This window comes from Eschrichtius robustus, chromosome 16 (genome assembly GCF_028021215.1).
Source record: "Eschrichtius robustus isolate mEscRob2 chromosome 16, mEscRob2.pri, whole genome shotgun sequence".
NCBI classification, from domain to species: domain Eukaryota; kingdom Metazoa; phylum Chordata; class Mammalia; order Artiodactyla; family Eschrichtiidae; genus Eschrichtius; species Eschrichtius robustus.
The window spans coordinates 3521583-3548471 of NC_090839.1; the positions used below are offsets into that span (position 1 = coordinate 3521583).

Below are 26889 nucleotides of genomic sequence, written 5' to 3' on the forward strand. Positions count from 1 at the left end.
GGGCGACCCCTGCCCTGATGCTGTGACGGCAACCAGCTCCAGGTGACGGCTACGTGCCTGCATCTTACGCCCACCAGCCAGCCTTCTGAGCTCTCCTAGTGTGACTCTTCTCCTGAGACCCCCGTGGGCCGCCCCCGTTAGTAAAACGGGACACGACACGGAGAGGCCAGGAGCTTGAGACGAGGCCCTGAGGATGCCGGGGGGCTCCCCCCACACGGGCGAGTCACGATGTCCCTTTTGCGTGATGCTGCGAAGAGTGAACGTGGTGATCTCACCGAGTGGGGCATCTCAGAGGAGAGTGGAGGGGTGGGCAGGTGAAGGGAGCAGATAAGTGGGAAGGGGTGACCCAGCAGGGGGAGAAGTTGTGACGAAGGACGCCCCGCGCCAGGAAGGGCCAGGGTACGTCTGAAGGACAGAATGACTGACAAGGCATGGGGTGTCAAAGGCCACATGGAGGGGCCTGGTGGGCAGGGCCACGGGCGGGGCAGCATGGAGGGTTTTGAACAGTGTGCTGTGAAGAGAACATGGTGGCCTCACCTAGTCAGTGGGGGCACGGGGAGGTGAGAGCCCCACCTCCACAGGGAGAAGCCCAGAGCATCTGTGTTCACAGAATGTTCTACAGGACATTGGGCTCCACAAGCCTGCCCCAGAAGCCACCTGCTGGGGAGAGGATGGGGGACCTCAGGGACGGGTGGAATTCCCCCTAAACACACACACACACACACACACACACACACATACATACATACATACATTCATACACACATACACACACACACACATATACCCACACACACATACACCATCTAGAGAAGCCCAGCTGGGGCTTGTGTGTCTCATGCCAAAGGCTTCATCTAGTTACAGGATCTCTGAGCTCCCATCCAGCACAAACATTTCATAACTGGGTCCATTTAGTGTGGTGATTAGCATGCAATGACTCGTCAATAAATGCTCACCAAGAGGTACTGATGCGACAGAGATAGGATGAGACATTTAACAGCAAGCAAAACATCCAGGAGACACAGCCAGCACCCTCCTCACCTCCCCCCAGACTCAGAAAAAATCAGGTTTACAAAGCTTCTTGGTTTGAAACGACCAAGGACCCTCACCAAGCAACACTGGCCTCCCTGTGGACATTCGTACAGATGGGACACAGGGGCACGTACTGACGATATAACCCAGCAGTTCTGCGTGCCTGAAGCAAAGGTAAATATTTCTTTCTAATTTTTCTGACTATAGAAATAATATATTCTCTAGGCATAAAATTTAAGATTTATAGAAGCACATGGAGAAGAAACCCAGCCGTTGAGCAGTAACCACTATAAGTAGTTTGCTCTCTTTCTTCCTAGCCATCTATGCTCAGACAGACATTTTATTTTTGCAAAAAATGGGGATAATATAAAAACATATATTCTGATTTTTCTTCAAAATTTTACTTTTAGTATTTTAGCATAATAATAATATATTTTAACACTTTTAATGGCAGTGTATTATTCCATTTACCTGGATATACCATAATGGACTCCCATTGTTCGGTTTAAGGTGCTTCCAAGTTTTCATGTACGTAGTTTGGGGAAAGTTCTCCTTCCAACAATGGCAGGCTAGGGTCTCTGAACCAATCCTCCCATTTAAAAAATAACAAAATCTGGGACTTCCCTGGTGACGCAGTGGTTAAGAATCCACCTGCCAATGCAGGGGAAGCGGGTTTGAGCCCTGGTCTGGGAAGATCCCACATGCTGCGGAGCAACTAAGCCCCATGCGCCACAACTACCGAGCTTGCGCTCTAGATCCCTCACGTGGCAACTACTGAGCCCACATGCCACAACTCCTGAAGCCCACGCGCCTAGAGCCCATGCTCCACAACAAGAGAAGCCACCGCAATGAGAAGCCTGCGCACCGCAACGAAGAGTAGCCCCCGCTCGCTGCAACTAGAGAAAGCCTGTGCACAGCAACAAAGACCCAGTGCAGCCAAAAATAAAATAAAATAAATAAAACATGAGAAGAAATGAAAGAAATAGAAAATTTAAAAAATAATAAAATCTGGACAAAAATTTTAAAATACCTGTTTGAAGATATCAAGGAGTTAACAGATTAGTGAGAATGAGGGGCCAAAATCCGAGCCCATGAGACAGGAAACCAAATATTTGAATGAATGAATGAATAAATGGATGAATGAGTGAGTCAATGAATGAACAAATGAATGAATGAGTGAATGAACAATCTGACAAGGAAGGAGCAAATGGGTCGAACCTGCAGGGCCTTTTGGCAGAAAGCGGCAGCCGCTCGGGCTCCATCTCTGTCTCTCAGCAGCCGACCCGTCACTCATCTTGCTCTCCTGGAAGCTGTGTGTGCAGAGAACAGCGCTTGTTTGTGCTGCTCTGGGTGTGTTTGCGTTTAGGATCATAAAGTTTACTCAATTAAGAAATAGAGTGGAAAGGAGGCCTCTGCTTGACAGACAAAACAAAGCAAGGAGAGGGGAGAGGGTCTAGGGCAGCTTCCTCCTGCTCTCAGCTTTAAAGAAATAACCACTTTCCCTGCATCCTTTTGGGTGGCAATGAGTTTCCTGGCCACGTCTCTTTTCCTACAAGAACTGCACTATAAGTCTGTGTGTACATGTTTACAGCTAACCTTGAGGAGCGTTATGTGAATTTATTTAATCCTCACAACAAGCCTGGGAGGTAGGAACTGCTGTTGCCATATTATAGAGATGGGAATGCTAAGACCAGAGAGGTGATGTGACTTGCTCATGGTCACACAGCCACAGGTGGCAGAGCCTGGATTTAAACCCTGGCAGCCTATGCCCTTGATCACCAGAAGCCTCAGAAACCAATGTGATGATTTCTAAAGAAATTCAGCACATGTCTGCCAAATTGAATCAGCCTGCTATTTCCAGGGAAATACCCAAGTGCCTTGGGTTTAATTTAATGAAACCTATTATTGGAAAAGATACACCAAGATAGTCATTTCTTAAATGATGGGAATAAGGCTGCAATTGTACGGTGTTGTTTTGAATCGGGGTTAGCCCCTCTGTGAAGAGAATGGCTGAGATGAACGGCAGCTTGGAGGCTGCAGGGAGCTTGGGGTCCTGGAGCGTGTGCAGGTCTATCGGTGTCACACCAGGAAGGGAGTGCCAGAACCGCCCCTCACCAAGGGCTCAGGAAGCTGAGCTAAAAGGCTCCCTAAGATCCCTTCTTGCTCGAAAATGATGTGACCAACTCAGGCCGTCTCTCCGGGGGCTTCTTGCTACCTGTGTGGGGTGGCAGACAGCCCACATGGCACTGAGCTGGCACCCACTTCTTCAGGCTTGGGGGCTAGTGTTAGTCTCCTTTCCTGTCCCTTGTATCATTGCTGTCATTCATTTCACTTATACATAAGCACACAAAAGGTTATGTAGAGAGATACACATACTTGAATACATTGTTGCTATTATTTTTTTAAATAAACTTATTTTCTAGATCAATTAATAATAAAAATAAAAGTTTTTATTTTACCTTCACCTCTGCCTTCTTTGATACTCTTCTTTCTTTATGTAGATCTGAGTTTCTGACCTACATTATTGTCCTTCTCTCTAAAGAACTTCTTCTAACATTTCTTGCAAGGCAGGTATACTGGCAACAAATTCCCTCAATTTCTGTTTGAGAAAGTCTTTATTTCCTCTTCACTTTTGAAAGATAATTTCACAGGGAACAGAATTGTAGATTGGTGGGTTTTTTCCTCTGAACACTTTTAAATCTTTCGCCTCACTCTCGTGCTTGCACAGTTTTTCAGGAGAAGTTGGATGTAATTCTTATCTTTGCTCCTCTATAGGTATTGTGTTTTTTTCCTTCGGCTTCTTTCAGGATTTTGTCTTTATCTTTGATTTTTCTGTAGTTTGAAAATGATAAGGCTAGACGTAGTTTTAGGGGCATTTCACTGTGTTCAATGTTCTCTGAGTTTCCTGGATCTGTAGTTTGTTACCTAAAACGAATTTGGGAAACTCTCAGTCATCGTTGTTTTAAATATTTCTTCTGTTTCTTTCTGTCTTTCTTCTCCTTCTGGAATTCCCATTACGCGTGTGTTACACCTTTGGTAATAGCCCACAGTTCTTGGCTATACTGTTCTTTGTTTTTTTTTTAATCTTTTGTTCTCTTTGCTTTTAACTTTGGCTGGTTTCTGTTGAGAGATCCTCAAGCTCAGGGATTCTTTTCTCAGCCATATCCAATCTACTAACAAGCCTGTCAAAGGCATTCTTCATTTCTCTTAGTGTTTTTGATCTCTAGCGTTTCATTTTGGTTCTTTCTTAGAATTTCTCTCCACTTACATTGCCCATTTGTTCTTACATGCGGTTTACATTATCCATTAGATCCCTTAGCATCTTAATCATAGTTGTTTTCAGTTCCTGGTTTGATCATTCCAGTATCCCTGCCATATCTGAATCTGGTTCTGATACTTCCTCTGTCTTTTCAAATTGTGTTTTTTGTCTTCTGGCATGCCTTGTAATTTTTTATTGATAAGTGAATATGATGTACTGGGCGGGTAAAAGGAAATGCTCTAAGTAGGCCTTTGGTAAAATGGTGAGGAGTTGGGGGAGGGGAAGGGTCCTTTAGCCTATGTTCAGGTCTCAGTCTTTTAATGAGCCTGTGCCTCTGGGCTGTGACCTTCACAAGTGTTTCTGATTTTTTTTCTTTCCCTTAGGTGGGACAGAATGGCTGTTGTGAGCTGGGAGTTGGGCATTTCCCTTCCTCCAGGTCAGTTAGGGGCTGGTAAATCCCCAAGAGGTTAGATTCTGGTTAACTCGTTTCTCCTGCGGGCAGACCTGATTAAGAACTGAATGCTCTGGTGTATTTCAAAATGGTTCCTTTTTCCCTCCCCTGCTGGAAGCCAGAGTGAATCCACGACCCCCACCCCTCGCCCCGCCCATGCTCACTGCGGAAACCTGGCCAAGCTCCTCCAGGTAAAACTCACACAAGTGTCAGGGCCCTGACATACGGTACTCCTGGAGTTTCTCTCTCCCAGGCTTGTTCACACTGAGCTTCAGCAAATCACCAGAGTTCAGATTTCCCGACCCCAGTACTGGCCTCTGCGGAAGTTTCTGCTCAAGTAAGTTGTGTTTCTCTGTATTTGCCTGTCAGTATCTCCAGTTTGGGGGGCAGCAGTTTGCCCCGTGACCTCACTTCTCTGACAGATCGAAGAAGAGCTGGTGCTTTTTCAGTTTGTTCAGCTTTTTATCTGTTCTGAGGATGGAGTGGCGTCTTTCAGCTTCTTACATGCTGGGCCAGAAACCAGAAGTCTCTAATTAATTTTTCACATCATATTTTTATGGTTTCCTCCCATTCATGGCAAGTGTTATTAGTTTTCCATTTAGAAGATGTTTTTCCATTTGGAAGGTTTACTTTTTAAGTACATTTATTTTAAGGGGAAAAAAAATGACTGTTGTATTTTTTAATGAAGAAAATAACAGGACCAGTGTTACACAAACAGCAAAGATCTTGAAGGTGGTATTTGAACGACAGAAGTTGGGGAGGCTGGAGATAATGGATGTAACGCAGCAGGAACACAGTAAGTGTGCTGTAAAGCAGAGCTGTTGTCATTATGATCATTAGCTCTGGTTAGCTGGCCCAGTGTCAGCAAAGGAGCTGGCTTGTGCTAACCCGCTTCCAGCCGCCACCCTCTGGAAAAAGAGATTGGCTCTGAGGGCAATGGGGATAACTACACAGGGGACCTGAGCCACTGTGCCTGGTGGTGATTCATCGCCTTCTCTCCATGAAGCTTCCAAACAACCCCTGCTGATGGTTGTAATCAAACCCCTCAACTTGGGCTTCCCTCCAGCCACAAAGAAAATGCCCCTTGTGGCTCAAACAGATGCTCCTTGGGTTTTAGACCATGAGCAAATTAACGGACTAATTCATCCCCGCTCCTCTAAGAACAATATTTCAACCCTGTCAGTAGCCACAAACTCCCCACTGGCAGACAAGACCACCCACTGCTCGAGAGACCCCAGGAGGCAGATGACATCCTTTGCCTGTGATTGTTCAGTGGAGTCCTGGGGTGCCAGACCCAGAGATGGGACAGTAGGCCTCAATCATCCTCAGCCCCATCTCCAGGGTGGGACCTCTCACCTGACAGGCTCAGTCCCAGCCAGTTAAGCCCTTAGCCATGTCAGCCACTAGCAGGAGCTAGAGACAGCATTCAGAACACACCTGGACAGGGGGTCAACACAGGCGGGTTCTCATGATACGTGAAAACAAAATGGTTCTATTTACATGAAGACAAAAATGAGTGAGGTAGAAGCCAGCAATGTGAAGTATGGCTTGGACTGCGGCTGAAGGATAACCATTCCCTGATCCAAAATGTCAACATCCCTGCCCATCGTGCTCCTAAGAGAGCTGTGTGCCTGTGAGTCATGAAAGGATCTCTTCATTATTATTTTTAAATGTCCAGGAGTCACTATCTCAATTATATGAGGACACCATTGAAGTGACGAATGGACAGGAAGATAACAAAGCTGAGGTCCTGGCTAGGTACTGAGAGAAATATGGACTCTGGGTGAGAGAAAGGAAAGCATGGGAGGAGGGTGGAGAAAGGGAGTAGAAAGGAGGAGAAAGGAAGGAAAAAAAGAGGAAAGAAGGACAGAGATAAAGTATTATCAGTACCCTTTGGATTAGAAGTGACAAAATTGGATTAACAGGAAGTAGGGCGATATTGACTCATGGAATGGAGAAATCAAAAGATGCATAGGCTTCTGGCAAAGCTGGATGCAGGAGTCGAAACAGTGTGTCAGCACCCAGCCTCTCTCCATCTCTCAAATCTGCCACATGTCCAGTAGGCACCATGGGGCAATGCTGGCCACCACCCACTCCATGGCTCCATCACCCCGCAGCCCAGGGACCCAGGGAAGGAGAGAAACCCAGCATCTCTATCAACCCTTTCAAAAGACTCCCATTGGCTTGCTTGGGTCACGTGCTCACCCCTGGACCAATCACTGGGTCCTGGAACAATGGGACACTCTGATTGGCCAGGTTGGGGCCAACCAGGTTAACAGTCCCACCAGAAACCTGCAGAGAAGAGGAGGGAAGTTCCCAGAAGAAAAGTGTTAGATAAGACAGAAAGGGAAGAGGGGGAAACTAAGATTTCCTGGACACTTACTCTGTCCAGTTTAATCCTCTTCATAAGTCTGCCAGGTAAGGCATTTTTACCCCCATTTTCTTGATGAGAACATTAAAGCAGTGTCACACCTCGCCACCTTCAGTTCTGCAGGCATATCAGGTGCTAGGATGGGACAGTTGTGGATGGATTCATGAGGCCCCAACGCTCCACCACACTACTCAGGAATAGTCCTGTTCATGGGCCCCCGGGGCTGCTGGCCAGTGAGTCAGGCGGTGTCCTGTGCTCGATTGCAGCCCTTGGAATCTTCAAAGGACTTCTGTTACTAAGGATTCACTCAGCAGGAAAAAATACCTTCTGAGCCCTACTATGTGCCAGGCACCGTGGTAGGTGCTGGAGACACACAGGTGAGTAAGAGACAGTCCCAGCCCTCGGGGAAAGGCAGGCAATCTGGAATGTTAGAAACAAACATTTGTAAAAATATCCTTAAGAGGCAGATCTGGGAAGGCCTTAACTGTGGGGAACCCTCCAGAGATTTAGTTAATCCAGGAAGTCAAATTTTTTGGATAGCAAAGACCTTACCTCTTTAGGAATAAATATAGGAAGGTGGGGAGGGGGTTCTTTGTTACGGCTTTAGCTTTCTAGGGTGGAAGTATTTCTTAACTGCAGCACACGTTTCCTGAATACCTGGACAGCAATCCTCCAGCCCCTAGAACCACCCTCTCCTTCACCATCCAGTTTCAGTAACCCAAGCCTCGACATCACACATTTCTCTGGTGAATTCAGTCCTCTCCAGAATACTTCTGAGGATTCTAAGAAATTGGGGAGGAGGGCTTATACTTTCTGACAGTCACCTAACCTCTCATCTTCTGTCCAGGACCCTTAATGTCTTTGTCGTCGTTGGGGCCCATGCACTGCTGCATTTTGCCCCAAACTTGAACACGGTCTCTTTTTCTTTACCCAGTACACCACCCCACCAAGGCTCAGGCAGAGTTAATGGACATGAAATTGCAAAATGGTTTGGAGTAGGAGGAATACGACGAAGGCATACGATACCGCAAAACAGAAGACAGCTGAAAACCGGATGTCAGAGGATACCGGCACGGTAAGCCAGCCTCATCCTATCACAGGAGCCCCTAACTGCTCTCTCCCCAACCCCCCACACACGGGGTCCTGTTTTCCCAGGTCCCCCAACCCCACTTCCCTGGTGTCCCATGCCCCACCTCGAATCTTCTGTCTCCCCAAAGAATTGCATTTAGGAGCCACTGCTCAGAGGACCAGGAAGTGTAAGCTACAATGGGGAACACTGCCATCCCAGAGAGTGAAAAACATTTCTAATTGGAACATGGGAGACTCACATTTATCTTATTCTTCGGAATAACGTGACCAAGATGTCCCCATTCCAGGCAACACCCTGTACTTTGCTTCTCGTGACAAATAAACCCAACAAAGAGTTTTCTCAGGCGGTGAATTTTCCTTCCACTTCCTAATGCAGCCAGCATAGATTATGTGCAGTTTTTAAGGAGGACCATCTCCTGGTCCTGTTCCACTCTCAGAGCAGATCGCTGTGGCTCTCCATTTCCACACTGGGAGAAGTTTGGAAGACCGCGGGCCAGCCTTTTTTTGAGGGAGGCTACCCAAGAAGCTGCTAATCCCCTTGATCTTGGTCACAAGTCTGTCATCTTCTAGGTTGTTCTTCTTGGCAGATAATCAAAATGGGCTAAATTTTAAAACCACTTTCCCTTTGGTGTCCAATATCTTGTGGGTTTGGTAGAACCTCTTCAGAAACCAGTAGGGGTAATTTGTTTCCTCTCTCTTCTGCTATTCAAACGTGACTCTGAAGTCTGGCCGCAAAGTAGAGATAAAACTCAAGTGTGTGTTATGCTTTGGACCCAGAGGGATGTGGCTGGGTAAATTGTGGGTCCTTGTCCTGACGCATGCTATAACCTTGAAATAACCAGACTGCCACTGCAGGAAGAGAAAACTCAAGACAGTAATTTTTGGGATTAAACACAGTAAACTGTCCTGCCCTTGCCGTGGAGGAGAAGGGTTCCCCGGAGTGGGGGCCGTGTTCCCATTCCCCACAAAGTCAGCTTCTGGGTGGCCACAGACATTGTGCTTTCAGGGAATGAAATCAGACGTCTTCTTCAGTCGGGGCTCTGCCCCCGGATGGGAGAACAGCCTACTGGGGAGTCTTCCCACATTCGGTTATAAAATTGAAATGGTGTTGTTTTCCAACAGCTGTTACTGTGCTGCCCAAACCCCTTCCTCCCTCAAGTCAGTTGGGTTTCTTAGCTTTTCAGTCACTTTCAGCAGTTCCAACAACTTTACTTGGCTTCTGAAGATTCCGTCCTATTCCTTTTAAACTTTCATTTTCCTAAAGAAATCAAAGCTCACCCCACTGGGGCTGATGCTAGGACCTCTGTTCTCGCAGCTCAGCTTCCTGGGACACTGCCCTGCCCCCTGGGAAGAGTTGGGAAGCCTGCCTGACCCCATTCCCCATCTTCAGTGTGCATCGGACTTTCCAGGAGGGCTTGTTAAAGTACTGACTGGGGCTTCCCTGGTGGCGCAGTGGTTGAGAATCTGCCTGCCAATGCAGGGGACACGGGTTCGAGCCCTGGTCTGGGAAGATCCCACATGCCACGGAGCAACTGGGCCCGTGAGCCACAATTACTGAGCCTGCGTGTCTGGAGCCTGTGCTCCGCAACAAGAGAGGCCGCGATGGTGAGAGGCCCGCGCACCGCGATGAAGAGTGGTCCCCACTTGCCGCAACTAGAGAAAGCCCTCGCACAGAAACGAAGACTCAACACAGTCATAAATAAATAAATAAATAAATAAAAGAACGTGAATTTCTAAAAAAAAAAGTACTGACTGCCGGGCCCCGATTCAGTGGGTCTGGGGATGGGGCCTAGGAATTTGCATCACTAACAACTTCCCAGGTCACACTGATGCTGCTGTCCAGGGCCCACGGGGAAAAGCTATGTCAGTAGCTCTAAACTAGCTCTGTGGCCTTTACACTTTAAGAAATATAATGTAAGCCCTGTAATATAAAATTTTCTAATAGCTGTGTATTTTACTACAATTCAAATGTTTTCTAATAGCCACATTTTAAGAGGTAAAAGGAAATACTGAAATTAAAATTTAAATATGCTTTATTTATCCCAATATACCCGGTACATGTCAAATATATCATTTCAACATGTGACCAGTAAAAAAGTGACTAATGACATCTTTTCCCTTCTTTTATACTAAGTCTTCAAAAATCAAGGGTGTGTTTTGACTGCAGCACAGCTCAGTCAGCTCTCACATACCAGGTGCTCAGGAACCATCTACCATCCCGTTGCTACCTTTCTGCAGTTCCAGGACCTCCCCTTGAAAACTCAGAGGCTGCTCTTGCAGAAAGCCCTCCTTGCACCCCTCCTGCCTTGAACCACTTCCCCCAGCGCCTCAGTGTGAACCCACTTTCTCTAATCTAGTGCTGGCCGCACACTGGAATCAGTCGAGGAGCTTTAAAACATCCTGATGCTGGGACCCTCCCCCTCCCCATGTTCTGATTTCAGTGGTCTGCGCTGCAGCCTGAGCAAGGAGATCACGTTAACTCTCTCCAGGTGATTCTGACACCCAGCTCTAACCGTCTGGGGAAGCTCCCCCCCTCCCCAGCAGGACTGTTAGCGCCTAAGACCCTACCACCCCAAACCTGACCTGGCCCCCACAGCATCAGCACCACCTGGAATGTCGTCAGAAATTCAAAATCCCCAAATCCCATCCCAACCTGCCGTATTAGAACCAGTGTTTCAATAAGATCGCCAGCGATTCCTAAGTGCAGTGAAGTCTGAGAAGCACTGCCTGAAGGAAGCGGCTTCTATTCCTCTTCTGTTCCCTCCACCTTGGGGTGGGCACGGGGGGAGGCCCCTGGAGCTCCCGGGAAGGGAGATGGAGGTTGTGCACAGGCTACTTGACTAGAGGCTGCGTGTCGGGTTCCAGCCCAGCGCTTACACCTGCTGCTCTGTAGCTGGGGAACTTGCTTCCCCTCTCAGAGCCACAACTTCCACAGCCATAAAATGAGGGAGATGGGCACGGTCAGAAGGATAAAATTCCGGCCAGCAAAAGCATTTTGTTTGGTTAACGGTTTTCAAAAACCGAATTTATTTCTAATTTTTTTTTTTTTTTTTTTAAAAAAAGGAAATTTGACCTAAAATCTCAAAATTCCAGTTTGTCCTGAAAAATTAGGAGATCTGGCATCCCCAGGCCCACGTTTCCTACTTTCCTGTTTGATTCTCTAATGATGGTCAATTTCCCCATTAGAATGGAATTTCTAAGAAGGGAGAGACCCTGCCTTATTTGCTCTTATTGCCCCAGAGTCAAGAATTGGCCTCTGCACACAGTAGATTCCCAATTAATTATGCTGGATGAGTGAATGAGAACCGCAAAATGTAGTGGCAGACTTCCAGAGTGCTGAGGGTTGAACTGTGTCTTCCAAAAAGATATGTTCAACTCCTAACCCTGGTGCCAGTGAACGTGACCTTATTTGAGTCTTTGCAGGTGTGATCAGATTAAGATGAGGTTATACCAGATCGGAGTGGGTCTTAGTCCAGTGACCAGCATCCTTGTATGGGGAGGGAGATTTGGACACAGAGAAACAGACACAGATGAGAAGGCCGTGGGAAGCTGGCGACAGAGATGGGAGCAATGTGTCTACAAGCCAAGGAACACCAAGGGTCACTGACTCCACCAGAAGGTAAGGAGAGAGACCTGGAGCAGATTGTCCCGCAGAGCCCCCAGAATGAACCAACCCTACAGACACCTTGGTTTTGGCTCTGGCCCCCAGAGCTGTAAGAGAATACACTCCCGTCATAGGTGCCCAGTGTGTTGCAGCAGCCACAGGAAACTAACCCACAGGGGTTAACGTACTAGTTAGGAAGATTTGAAACAGGCTGATGAGGATTACCAACTATGGAAGTGGGATAAGCAGAGTGTCACAGGCACAGTACACAAACCGAGTGTCCTAGCTTAACCATCTGCTTCTGTAAGAATGCTTACTATGGCTTTTTGGCTGTCCATAAGGAGAGGATGTTATTAAAAATTAAGTAACCCTACCTAACGTATTGGCAAAAAGACAGTTGTAGTAGCACTGCTTTACCCTTGAAGATAGCAAAGGAGTCACTAAAACTGACTAAAACCTTTAAAAACCTGTGTTCGGAAGGCGGCAGTGGCAGGGGGAGATAATTTCCTGTTCATCCCACAAGAAATCTACAAGAAAGCAGTAGCACCAGTCAAGAATTGCTGAAAAATCGAAGGCAGAGTTGGAGAGGGGAAAAGTCTTCTTTCTGTGTAGGAATCTTATCTGTTTATATCAAAATACGCTCAATTTCATAAGATACAAATACACTCGAGAAAATCACCTTTTTATCTTCCTTGTAACAATCATTTGTGGATCTTTATCTCAACACAGTCATCTTTACCTACTTATAACCTATGCATAGATGTGATTGTGTTTGGCATTTAAGATGTTTCTATATGCTCATTCGTGTCTACGAGGAACGATCTTGTACATGTAATTTCAAGTAGCCATCATGTCAATGCCCTGTGGTGTGGTTATCCAAGGATATAAGTCTCAAGGCTATAACAAAAGGCTGGAAGCCCCTTACAAGTGCAGAAAATATCCATGACATTCCCTTTTTCCATTGTGATTCTGAGTCCCCCGGAAATTCTTAGCATCTTGCCAAAGAATAAATAGCACATAGGCCTCTCAGGCATCTTACAGAACTAAAGGTCTCAGATGTAGCTTTTAGGATAATAAATGGAATATAGAATAATAAACATAAAACAAACATGTGGTTCCTGTTTTTAAGTGGAAGGATTACAGTTGACACAGATTTAGAGCCAGAAGTCAGGGTGATTAAGGAGCAGAGCATTGCAGCACAGTCATAAATTATGGAGGAGCACGTGAAAATGCTGCTTTTGAGAAAGCCAATTTGCTTGCACAAAAATTTAAAAATGTATGTTGGAGTCCCTGAGGCAGATGAGTTCAGTACTAGCAGCCTCACCGCATCCTTTGTCTCGTAGGGAGAGAGGAGAGAGCTGAATAGGAGAAGACCCGGGGCCCAGGCCAGCATCTTATGATGCCGAGTGGGACCACTGTGGTGGCTGCCGATGAGAGGGCAGCAAGTCTGCTGGGGAAGAAGCCCAAGGAGGCACATACAGCAAAGTAAAGGAGACCGTGTGAGCTGTGAGCAAAAGAGGGGTGGGAAGATGGCTGCCTGAAGCTGCCAAGGCCCTAAGACACCTGCCTGCTGAAGCAGCCTGCTCTGGACTCTGGGGCCACAGAGGGAAGAGACGACTGGCTGGTGGCACAGTCAAGTTGACACCTACCGGGACTTGAATCTGGGCTGCTCTGCTTCCAGGCTCAGAGCCTGCCAGCCAGGGAACCTCTCATATGGTGCAGAGCAGGGTGACAAGGGGGTCTCCCTCCAGGACTTGTGAAAGAAGAAAGGAGTTGATCTATTCAAGGGCTCAGCCAGTCCCCGGGTGAGTCCTCCCTCCCTGGGCTTCACTGAAGCTTCTTCTCTGGGAATAAACCCCGTACTTACTCAACATCCCCAAGCAGGGCTCTGTACCTGGCAACCGGAGGCCCCTTGAGGGACCAACATTCCCACTGTAAGGGGTCGTCTGCCTTGAGAGCTCCTCAGTGCTTCTTCTGCCTGTCTGTGGACTCCCTGAAATCTTTTCAGCCTTCAACAAATAAAATCGCTATTTATCCTAGAGCAATGAGAGATTCAGCAGCAAGTCAAAGTAGACTGACTATATATATATATATATATATATATATATATATATATATATATATATATATATATATATATATATATATATGGTTGCCCATGCCTTATTTTACAAGTAGGGATCCTTTTTAAAATTTAATAGATTTTATTTCTTAGAGCCATTTTAGTGTTACATAAAAATAGATTGGAGAGTACAGAGTTCCTATATAGCCCCTCACTTTCCCACTCATCCCACAGTTCCCTCTATTATTAACATCTTGCATTAGCGGAGTACACTTGTTACAATCGATGGGCTAATATCATACATTATTATTAACTAAAACCCATAGTTTACATGGGGATTCACTCTTTGTTTTGTACATTCTATGCGTTTGGACGGTGTTTAGTGACATGTATCCACCCTGCTAGTATCATAGCTTCATTGACCTAAACTTCCTCTGTGCTCCATCTATTCATCCCTTCCTCCCCTCTGAGCCCTCGGCAACCCCTGATCCTTTTATTGTCTGCATAGTTTTGCCTTTTCTAGAGTGCCATATAGTTGGAATCATACAGTCTGTAGCCTTTTCAGGTTGCCTTCTTTCACTTAGCCATGTGCACTGATGCTTCCTTCATGTCTTTACTTTTTTTTTTCCCCCTAATAAATTTATTTATTTATTTATTTATTTATTTATTTATTTATTTTTGGCTGTGTTGGGTCTTCGTTGCTGCGCGCGGGCTTTCTCTAGTTGCCGCAAGTGGGGGCTACTCTTTGTTGTGGCGCGTGGGCTTCTTACTGTGGTGGCTTCTCGTTGCGGAGCACGGGCTCTAGGCACGTGGGCTTCAGTAGTTGTGGCATGTGGACTCAGTGGTTGTGGCTCATGGGCTCTAGAGCACAGGCTCAGTAGTTGTGGCTCACGGGCTTAGTTGCTCTGCAGCATGTGGGATCTTCCCAGACCAGGAATCGAACCTGTGTCCCCTGCATTGGCAGGAGGACTCTCAACCACTGTGCCACCGTGGAAGCCCCCTCCATATCTTTTCATTGCTGAATAATATTCCACTGGGGAATACTGTGGATGGACCACTGTTTGTTTATCCCTCCACCTACCCAAGGGCATCTTGGTTGCTTCCAAGTTTTGATGATTATGAATAAAGCTGCTTTAAACATCTGTGTGCAGGTTTTTGTGTGGACATAAGTGTTCAACTCCTTTGCATAAATGCCATTGCACAGGATTGTTGGATCATATGGTAAGAGTAAGTTTAGTTTTGTAAGAAACTGCCAAACTGTCTTCCAAAGTGGCTGCACCACTTTGCATTCCCACCATCAATGAACAAGAATTCCTCTTGCTTATCGTACTTTTTAGGTGTAAAATTAGTAAAGACTTCTTATGGAATTTTAAATTCCATAAGATTTTATTTATTTATTTACTTTAATGGAATAGTCATTAAAAACCTCTCCCTCACCCCCAACTTTCCACTCTGGTCTGATTCCACAGAAGTGATCACCTTACATCTATGTCTTTCCAAGCATTTTTACTATATGCTGTCAGCATACATAAGCTCAAAAGTTATTACAATTCTACGAAAATTAAGGATTCAATTTAAACATTTTGACCTAGTGCAAGAACAATAATTTCTCTTCACAGTGTCTAAATCGGCCTGCACTGACCCGACAGGTACATTTGTGATCCTAGAGAACTGCTCACGTGGAGGAGCAGGGCCATTGTTGGCTCCCTCCGATGTGGTCACTGAGTCCTTAGCTGTTTCCTCTGCCCTAAAGGTAAATGACTAAGACAATGGTGCCTCTTCCCTTAAAACCTTGGTCTTCAAGAGCTGGTCATTGGTGCTGATGCAGTCTCATGGTCCATCCCCCCAGATGAACCACTTGAAGAAGATGCTCTCAGAAGTGGACTTAAGATTGTTGCCTTTGCTTATATATTTTTATATCTAATATTTTGTGTGTCCTTACAGCTTCACATAATCATTTGCAAAAAATATGGTAATGACAGGGTGTAACTGGCTTTCAAGGAAACAGAGTGACCTGGGGATTCCCACTGGCATCTCAGCTTTCACTGCATACAGGAACATAGGCACACAGGCACACATGCACGCACACCGATTTTAGCACCTGCTCAGAGCAGAATGATGGGAGGATCTTTGCAGCAGGGATCACGTGAGAAACACTTGTTCTCTCAAGATGCTTCAGTTTGCTTACATCTTCAGCAGTTCGAGAGAATGCCCTTTCCTGCAAGCAAACATTAGTCAGTGCTAGGTGGTATTGTTATTTGCGGAGAAACAGAATCAAGGCTTTTGTTGTGGTTCAGGCAGCCTTTTTGTTTGTTTTCACATGTAATGGCTGTTTTGTATAAGTAGGTGATGATGCATTTCCTGAATCTCCTAGAGGCGTGTTTTGGCTGAAGCAGAATGATGAACGTGGACGTGGCCCACAGTCTTTCTGCTTTTGGCGGTCATTCTGTTACGGCGCACAAATCAGGGACATAAACAAAGCCTTGTGCAATCATGACTCCTTAATCAACGGAGTCTTCACCACATTTGCTCCTTTGTCAATGGCAAATGTGTAGGTTACTGCCTTTCTGCTTTTTCATTCCATAAATACTTCTTCAATCCAATTCACTATGAGGTGAGTTTTGCAAGACTCCAAAATCTCCCAAGAAGCTAGCAAAGCAGAAACTTGTACACCACCACACTGTCAGATTTAGAAAGACTTCTGGTTATTTCCTTACACCCAAGCCTCTGATGCACAAAATAAAAGAATCACACATTTATATCACCCAGCATTTTGTGTAAGCAGAATATAATTCAGGAAAAAAGTTTTTTGGTAACATGCTTTCAACAAGGGACTTGAGACCTAGGAGTCATGGCATGGGCAAATCTCAAAAATCCCTTATTGCCAAATACAAAAATGATTGGTTGTCTGTAAACAATCATTTTGCAAGCTTTTATTGACCTGCTAGCCTCTATAGAATCAAAATATGCATATAAAGTCTGGGTTTGAAGTTTGAATGATGAGAGGAAAATGCATTTTGATTTATTGTGTTTTCACTACCATTCAGTTCAAAATATTTTCTGATTTCCAACGTGATTTCTTCTTTGACCCATTTATTATTTAGAAGTGCTTTGCTTAACTTCCAAACATTTGGGGTTGTAAATTATCTTTCTTAATGATTTCTAGCTTAATATACTCTATATGGTTGTAATTTTTTGAAATTAGTTGAGACTTGCTTTATATCCTAGCATATGATTAATTTTGGTAAAGAGTCAATGTGCTCTTGAAATGAATGTGTATATTGCAGTGTTGGATAGATTGTTCTATTTATGGCATCAATCACATCAAGTCAGTTAATTATGTTGTTTAAATACTTGATATCCTTACTGATTACCTGTTTTTATCTGCTTGTTCTATCTGAGAGGAATGTGTTAAAATCTCTGCTTGCCATTTTAGTTTTGTTAATCTTATCTGCTTATATTTTGAGACTATGTTATCGGGTGCATGCAGATTTAGAATTGCTATATCATATCTTCCTCATAGATTGAGCCTTTTATGATTTTTAAATGTCCCCATTGATGACTAGTAAGACTTCTTGCCTTAAAGTTTGGTATCTGTAGCTAGATAACTAGATGAGATTCTTTTGGATAGTCTTTGAAAATCAGTCTATCTATCTATCTATCTATCTATCTATCTATCTATCTATCTATCTATCTTCAAAGACTAACCAAAAGAAGATAATATATAGAGAAGGTCATATATATAGAGGATATATATATATATATCCTTTTACTTTCAACTTTTTCATATTCTTATATTTAAGGTGTATCTCCTTATAAGAAGCACATAGTTATGTTTTTGTCTGACTAGTTTTGTTTTTTAATTAAAGCATTTAGTATTTTACATTTAATATACCAAGCTGCAGAATAGTTCCATTACCCCTGAAATTTATTTATGCTTCTCCTTTATAATCAAACCCTCCCCTAACCCTTAACCCCTGGAAGCCACTGATCTGTTCCCTACATTTTTACCTTGTTTAGAAGGTAAAATGGAATCACACGGAATGTCACTTTTTAATAAATTTATTTATTTCTTTTTATTTATTTATTTTTGGCTGCGTTGAGTCTTCATTGCTCTGCACGGGCTTTCTCTAGTTGCGGCGAGCAGGGGCTTCTCACTGCGGTGGCTTCTCTTGTTGTAGAGCACGGGCTCTAGGCACGCAGGCTTCAGTAGATGTGGCACGCAGGCTCAGTAGTTGTGGCGCACGGGCTTAGTTGCTCCGCGGCGTGTGGGATCTTCCCGGACCAGGGATTAAACCCGTGTTCCCTGCGTTGGCAGGTGGATTCTTAACCACTGCGCCACCAGGGAAGGGAATGTCACTTTTTAAATATGAATTTTTCACTTGGCGTAATGCAGGTGATATTCATCCATATTGTTGCATGCAGCGATAGTTTTTATGTTTGTTTTGTTTTGTTTTGCTGATTAGTATTTCTTTTACAGATGTACCACAATTTACCGACTCATCATTTGATGGACACTTGAGTACTTTCCAATTTTTGGCAAAATTTTCACAAAGCTGCTAAAAGCATACAGATTTTCATGTGAACATAAGTTTTTATTTCTTTTGGGTAAATATCTAGGAGTGGGCTTGTTGGATCACATGAAAAGCATATGTTAACATTATCAGAAACTCCTAAACTATTTTTCAGAATGACTGAGCTATTTTCCATTCTCACTAACAATATGTAAGAATTCCAATTGCTCTGCATCTTTGTCAGGTTTTTTATTTTAGCCATTCTAATAGTTGTGTAGAGGTATCACATTGGGGTTTTAATTTGGATTTCTCTAATGACAAATGATGCATTATTTGCCATCTGTATAGCTTCTTTGGAGAAGTGTCTGATCAAATCCTTTGCCTGTTTTTAACATATGAAAATCAATTTTAAAGTTACTACATAAAACTAATTGTATTTCTATATACCAGCTATCAATAATTGGAAATCAATATTTTTAAAACAATATCATTTACAATATCACCAAACAAATGAGGTGCTTCGGTATTAAATTTAAAATACGTATAAATCTAAAATATGTGCAGGATGTGTTTACTCAAACCTTTTATAAAACACTGATGAAAGAAATCAAAGATGACTTAATTGAATGAAAAGATGTAGTGTGTTTATGGATTGAAAGATTGACTATTAAGATGACAATTCTCTCAAATTTAAATTCAGTGCAAGCCTATTCAAAAGATTAGCAGAATTTTTATAGACATCCATAAGCTGATCCCAAGATTTATATGGGAAGGCAGTCAACTTTTGGTTTTATTGACGTTATTGATTTTGCTGTTTTCAATCTTATTGATATATGCTTTTATCTTTATTACTTCCTTTTTTCTGTTTAAGATTAATTTGCTCCTTTTTTAAAGTTTCTTAAGAAACTAATGATAGAAGTTTAAATTATTGATTTGAGACCTTCTAAAAGGAAAGACTTCTCACATGCATGTTTGAGATGAATTGACCTTCCTTATTCAAGTACACAAGTAACAGCAGTGACCGTTTAAGAACCCACTCACTGTATGTCAATGGCTGTCATAGTTACTTTATGTATGTATGTATGTATGTATGTATGTATGTATGTATGTATGTATGTATTGGCTACACCACACGGCTTTCAGGATCTTAATTCCCTGACCAGGGATCGAACCAAGGCCCATGGCAGTGAAAGCGCCGAGTCCTAACCACTGGACCACCAGGGAATTCCCAGTCCTGGTTACTTTAAATGTTCACTTTCCCAAAAGCTTTTAACTGTCTGCTCTGTGTGATGTTTCACCAATATTCATTAGTGTGTTCATTTCTCATCAGAAGACTGATAGGATGTAGGAACTGAGACTTATAACAACTTGCCTATGTTGACGCAAGTGGAGAAATTGAGATTTGAACCTAATAATAACGAATGAAGTATTTTTTCAAGTCAGTGCATTGATTTGTTCTACAGATGCTGGTTGAGCACCTGGTCTGTGCCAGCACTGTGCTCAATCCCTGGGGCCACAGGGTGAATGAGAGCCTGTGACCCCTGCCCTCAGGAACTTTCAGTCTGTGAGGATACAGATGCAGGACACAGTTACACCGACGGGTATGGGGTTAGTGTCATCTAATCAACGGTTTGTACAACATTAATGTGGTTCTCCGCTTCCTAGGTTTATTTTGATGTTGCGAATCGCTTAACAGGACAAATTGTAGATAAATCCTTGGTTTTCAACATCAGGATCAGCGATGTGAACGATCATGCACCCCAGTTCCCTGAGAAGGAATTTAACATCAGTGTGAAGGAGAACCACACTGCAGGTGTGCACGGCGGGGCCTCGGGGCTTCCTGTCCTCTCTGTTCCATGAAGGTTTTCCTGCTTGCATAGTGACAGGGCACTTGGTCCTAGCTGTCTTCAGGGAGACTTTTCCCTGTTCACATCCCAAATGTTGCAGGGTGTGGATTAGAGCAAAATGCTTTGAGGTCTGCAAGCCTCATTTTGTATTGGCAATGAAATGACGTGAAAATTGTCAGTTGGAAGAGGTGATACATAAATATCAATCTAAAATAAAGCCAAATGAATGAGGGAAGAAGCAGCAGAGGTGGGTGGTAGGATCCTGAATATCTCTGCGAATTTCTCTTCTGTAAAATGGCCGCAAGATGGCATCTAAAATTTCTGAGCTATGAATCTGTGAGTCTTTAAATCCAAACCACCCTCACTAAAATGTGCACCTATTTTAATAACACAAAAGCATTATTTATTTTGCAAAACAGTCTCTAGGAAATTTGGAAAATTCCAAGAAACCAAAAGATTGAAATGGAAAGCATCTCTAATACTACCAGTTAGAGGTAAGTACAATTAATGTTTTAGTTTATATTCTTTCAATATTTTTCTTTGCATTTTATATGTGTGTGTGTGTATACCCATGGTATGTTATATTTATATATGTGTATATATTCACAGATTTATACATATAATTACAAATGTGTGTTCGTATATCTACATGCTTTTTTTCATCCTTATGGTAGTACAAAATGTATATGTATATATCAAATATTTATAAATATATGGGCATGATTTTTTATATGTGCATATTTATGAATTTTCTCTTTAAAAATGCAATTTTGCTGTTTGTAACCTAACAGTATTCTCCTACAGCATCCTGTTGTGTCATATTTTATTTTATGGTATGCTTTAAGGTTTTTAACCAAACTTTTTGCCACCTTTTGCTGTTTTTATAAAACATGCTTCAGTGAACATATCTGAGCTAAACGTGTGTGCCATTCAAGCATTTACTAAGCACAAATTCAGACAGGTAGAATTGTTGGTTCAAACTGCACACACAACTTAAGTGTTGCAATTTATCCGTCTCCCAGCAACATATGAGAGGGGTCAGTGTACTGTTCATCTCTGATTATTAAGTGCTTGAACACACGATAGCTTTCTTGGCCATTTTTATTTCTTTTATCAGTTGCTTGTTCTTTTCTTTGTCCATTCCTGCTGGTGTGATTGTCACTTTTCTACTTATACATTAACAATGTGTATGTCTCTATCTGCCAATATATATTTCAAATATGTTTTCCTGGTTTATCATTTCCTTTTAAATTTCGTTTATAGTTTTTTTTTGCCACACTTTTAAAAATCGATATACCAGTTTTGCCCTTTAAGCCTGCTACATTTGCAATCATGAAGAAAGTGCTTCTTGACCTTATGACTATTTATCCGTCTTTATTTTGTCTAGTATGTCTACAGCTTGACTTTGTATTTAAGTATTTAATCCACTCAACGCCATTTAGCAAAGAATCATCCTCCTACTGGTTTGATAGGCTGCCTTTGGCCGACGGTAACAATTTAAAAAATTCTTTCCAAGTCAACCTATTCTTCAGATGTTAACAGTGGATTTGGATCAAGAAAATACTCCAAATTCTCATGTCCTTTACTTCCTTGTTTCCCAAACACCGTTACTGAGAAGAAGTGCTTTCTGGATTGACCGTATTAGTGGAGAAATACGACTGTCAGGGTGCTTAGGTTACGAGGTTATGCGCACTTTATTGTTTTGGAAAAATGAAATGGGTTCTCGCTCTCTGAGCCCCAGACTTAGGGTTTACGTTTGCAGTGAGAAACCCTCTGTGGCTAGACTGGCTACGGAAATTGCTAAAGTGGAATATTTCTGTATTAATGTTCCCCTTTCCTGTGTCTGAAGGGCTTGACTTTCCTTTTCCTCTCCACTTAGACTGCTCCTCGGCTCGCATTAGTAATCAGAGCAGAGGATTGTGGAGGACCACCGTTGTCATCCACGGCCACGGTTCACATACGTGTGTGAGACGGCGACAACCACATGCCACGTTCAGCCGGGACAGTGTAAGGCGCCTGCGCGGCCTCCGCTTCTAAGTCCCCACACGGATGACCTCCACGTCCTAGGCTTGGTTTTGCTGAGGGAATTCCCCGTATCACCCAAGATGTGTGCCATGCTCCAAAATAACATAAATTAGAATCAAGATGTCAACTATATTGATAGAGAACCAGTTAATAACAGTCACGTGAGCTTACATTTTTACTATTTTGTGCCAGAAACTGTGTTCAGAGCATTTACATGGATCCTTAGGTTCTTACTGGTTGGAGCTGCTGCGTGATTTCCATTCTGCAGGTAAGAGAACCGAGGCTCGGGGAGGACAGAGGATCCCTGCTCCATCCACGTCAGGGGTTCTCAGTTTCCACACTGTTGACATTTGGGGCTGGGGGAAGGGTACGGGGGAGGGGAGGGGAGGCTGCCCAGTGAATTGTAGGGTGCTGAGCAGCATACCTGACCTCTACCCACTGGATGCCAGTAGCACCCCCGGTTGTGACAACTGAAAATATCTGCAGACCTTGCAGAACTGGCCCTGGGTGAGAAGTCTGGGCCTGAGCTTTGCACACAATGTTCAGAGCTCTGAAATAGGAAAGATGGGCAGGTGGGTTCGGGCCTGGCTTTTCCCAGCTCACCTGATTTATATATATTGGGTTCCACACAGGATTTCACATGCTACTAGGTCCTCAGGCTTGAAGAAAGTGTTGGCACCCACTGTTCCCATCAGTTTGGAAACACCATACCACTTAAAATACGGAAGATTGCTAAGAGAGAAAATAAAAACCAGTCATGATCTACTTTCAATTTCTTAATTTTTCATTCTTCCCTATGAGCTCCCTGGTGATGGGATTTTTGCTGTCTTGTTCACGGCACCTAAACCAGGATCTGGTACACAGTAGCCTTTGTTGAATAAGTAAATGCTACAATTATTTTTTTAAACTGTCATTTAAAAAAATTAATTGTATAGACCAAAGTTGAAATGTTTTCAATGAAAGCACCTCACCTAACAGTATATAATAACTGAAACATATTTATTATGTTTGAGTCTTGTTTCAAAATCCTTCTCTGGCTTAGTAAAAAGCTGTTCTCCCAAAAGTAGGGCTGGAAAAAATATACGCTGTTATTCTGATGTGCTCATCTAGAGAAATTATCTTGTCACCAAAAGTGTTGAATAAGGAGCTATTTGAAAGACCTATTATATGTTAGAAAAATGATCATCTTAATTGAAATAATCATAAGAGCTCTATTTTAGGAGAAGAGTTAGATTTTTTTTAGGCAGCATAAACTAAGGTATGTATTATTACTTTAAAAATTCTTTAAAAAGTAGTGCATCACGTTGAATTGAAGGGTGCTTTTAAAGTTACTCAGCTATTCAGTTATTCAGACACCAAGTCACAGGGAGCAGGGAGGAGATGTTTGTTACTGATGCTCGTTCTGCTGTAACAGGCAGAGTTTCAGATCCTTAGGGGTCAAGTTCAATCACAAGAGAAATATCCAGGTTGTTGTCTCCAAGGCCTATGTTTTCTTTCTTCTTTCTTTTTTTTCTTTTTCAGTTGCGTTTCTTTTTCTCCATGACACTGAAATGATGATTGCTTCTGTCAGTATACCATTTAGATGGTGGAAGGCCGAGCCAGCCAGGGCATGTTATGTCTTGAGGTCCAATATGGTGATTCTCCATTTACGTCAGCATGGAGAGTGAAGTTCAATATATTAAATGGCAATGAAGAGGGACACTTTGACATTTTGACTGATCCTGAGACCAATGAAGGGATTTTAAATGTTACCAAGGTAAATGCATCCCCGCAGGTAGCTGTGGATGTTGCGGCCCTTTCTGTAGGATTCCTGACAATGAAATAGGCGCCAACAGTGGTGATGATCTGTGTTCCGACCCCCATGGCCAGTGAGGAAGGCAGGGCTGCACAATGGTTTCTGCCATGGACCCTCAGCCCTTTTGCCTTCATGGCTCCTCCCGCCAAAATTATACATATCAATATTAAAAATTTTTTCTAATTTTTTAAATTAATTTATTTTTGGCTGCGCTTGGTCTTCGTTGCTGCGCGCGGGCTTTCTCTAGTTGCGGTGAGCAGGGGCTACTCTTCGTTGCGGTGCATGGGCTTCTCATTGCAGCGGCTTCTTTTGTTGCAGAGCATGGGCTCTAGGCACGGGCTGCAGTAGTTGTGGCACGCAGGCTCAGTAGTTGTGGCGCACAGGCTTAGTTGCTCCGTGGCATGTGGACCAGGGCATGTTCGAGCCCTTCCCGGACCAGGGCTGAAACGCATGTCCCCTGCATTGGCAGACGGACTCCTAACCACTGTGCCACCAGGGAAGTCCCTTAAAGATTATTTTTGATATGACATTACTCCAACATTAAATTTTTTTGTTTTAGACAAAATTTAATAGATTTATATAGTCCCTAACATTTTTTTTTTCCTGTTGTGATAAAAGCACTTAAAATATTTTCTCTAACCCTATGAGTTCATTGTTTTTCCTCCTGGGTTTGAAAGAAATTAGAACGTTTGCACGGACCCGTAAAAATATTGTGGGCTCCTGGCAGTTTGCCTGCTGTGCCTAGTGGAGAGTTGGCCCTGCAGTAAAGTATTATTATCTCATTTACTGATAAGGAAACCGAAGCCCAGAGAGGTTGGGTTGTTTTCAGGAAGTCACACAGCTGGAATAGCAGTTCAAACTGGGGCAGTCTGACTCCAGTGCCTTTAGTCTTAATTGCCCTCAGTAGACCCTAGAATGACCAGTGCCTCTGGTGCAGTGCAGGTGAGTCAACCTGGGGGTCAGGTTCAAAGGCAGACCTGAGTTAGTAGGTCTGGGGTGGGGCCCGTTTCTGCCTGTCAGTGTAACAAGCTCCCAGGTGATGCCGACGGGCCACATCCACCCTGTGAATAGCAAGGCTCTGTGGATTCTCTACACCGGATGCCTGGGGCTGAATTTCCCAAATATTCCAAGTCTTTCAATCCTTTTAAGTCACTGACCACTTTGTACCCTGAATAGCTATGATCATTAATATCTGTATTTCCCTAAGCTCCCCTAATTTTTTGGCAGTAGAGTTGTCACATTAATGTTTTATTAGGTTATGGTTTTTGTTGCATTTTTCATTACCCTCTGATGGATGGTGGCTCTTTTCAACCAGGAGGGGGGAGGGGAGAAAAAGAACTCCATAAATGATCTGAAAATGGGCTGACGACTGTCTTTTGATCGTTATCAAAGACGATGTAAATAATAAATGAAGCACAAAAGCCACAGGCGCTGGGTTTGCAGTGACACGCGTGCTGAGCAGGCTTCCTCTGGCCAGCAGAGCTGCGGGTGCTAATGCAATCTTCTCTCTGCGGCGGCCGCCTTTGGACTGTGAGACTCAGCCAGTGCGGAGCCTGGTCGTGGCCGTGGAGAACGAGGGGCCGCTCTTCTCCTGCGAAGGGGGCGGCTGCAGAGGCCCCGCAGGCTGCGGCCAGCACCACCGTGAGTGTGCGGGTGGCCAACGTCAACGACCCGCCCGCCTTCCACCCCGGGACCTTCATTGTCAGTGAAGTCAACGGCGCTGGGCCTGGCACTCAGGTGGGAATTTTTAATGCTACGGATCCGGACAGAACTGCCAGCCGGATAAGGTGGGGAGACAGGAGCGGGACGGGTGGCGGGTTATGCAGAATTAGCCACATGCCCCAGAGGATTCCTGTTGGAAATTAGCTCCTTTCATGTGCTCCTGAGGACGGCTCCATTCCAGTTATGAAAATACCGGAAGCCACCCCAGAACACACCTTCCCCAGGTTCAATGCCTTCTTGTTTCTATAGCGGTCTCTGACCCCCAAAGGTGGAATCCACTTGTCCATTTCCTTCGCATTTAGCACAAAATTCTTTTACTGTTTTTTCTTGTATTAAAAGAATGTGTTATGTATTTCTAGTTCCCCTTTATCAAAGGTTCTAAACTGGCAGCCCTCTGGCTTCTGGGCAACAGAAGTGTTTTCTTTTTCATTGTGGTAAAATGTATGTAAAGTTTACCACTATCAGCATTTTCAGATGTGTAGTTCGGGAACATTAAGTACATTCAGATTGTACTTCACAGTGTACCCTCACCACTGTCCAGCTGCAAAATCTTTCCATCCGTCTCTTTTCATCTTCCTGAACTAAAACTCTGCCCCCAGAAAGCAATAACTTCCCGTTCCCCCCACCCCCAGGACCTGGCACTACATTCAATGTTCTGTCTCTATGAATGTGACTGCTCTAATTATGTCATATAAATGGGATCACACAGGATTTGTCCTTTTGTGATGGCATATTTCACTTAGCATAATGTCCTCAAGTTTTACCCATGTTCTAGCATGTGCCCCAGAATTTCCTTCCTTTTAAAGCTGAGTAATATTCCATTATATGTATATACCACACTTTATCTATTCATCCCTTGATGGACACTTGGGTTGCTTAGTGTTTTGTTTTTAAAAACAAAGTTTCCATAATCCCCAAGAAGGTGGCAGAGTGGGAAGCACCAGGAGTCTCTCTCCCCATCCAGACAATTGCGCTGGCAGAATCTGTCTGATGTACCTATTTTGGAACTCAGGAATCTGTTGAAGGCTTGCACCTTCCAGGGGAAGGCAAACTGTAAACTGTGGTTAATTTTGGTCCATTTCAGCTCTTAGCACAGTACCTTCCCCAGCGGCTACCCT

General features: G+C 43.8%; 1 protein-coding gene across 1 annotated transcript in view; it reads left to right on the forward strand.

Annotated features, from left to right (window-relative positions):
* CDH26 (cadherin 26) overlaps window positions 1–26889 on the forward strand; it is a 70323-nt gene that overhangs the window by 16213 nt on the left and 27221 nt on the right. Inside the window, 6 exon segments of the mRNA XM_068566050.1 lie at window positions 20048–20199; window positions 21746–21911; window positions 22109–22234; window positions 23825–24009; window positions 25569–25667; window positions 25669–25836. Of these exon segments, the coding sequence (XP_068422151.1) occupies window positions 20048–20199; window positions 21746–21911; window positions 22109–22234; window positions 23825–24009; window positions 25569–25667; window positions 25669–25836 (896 nt within the window).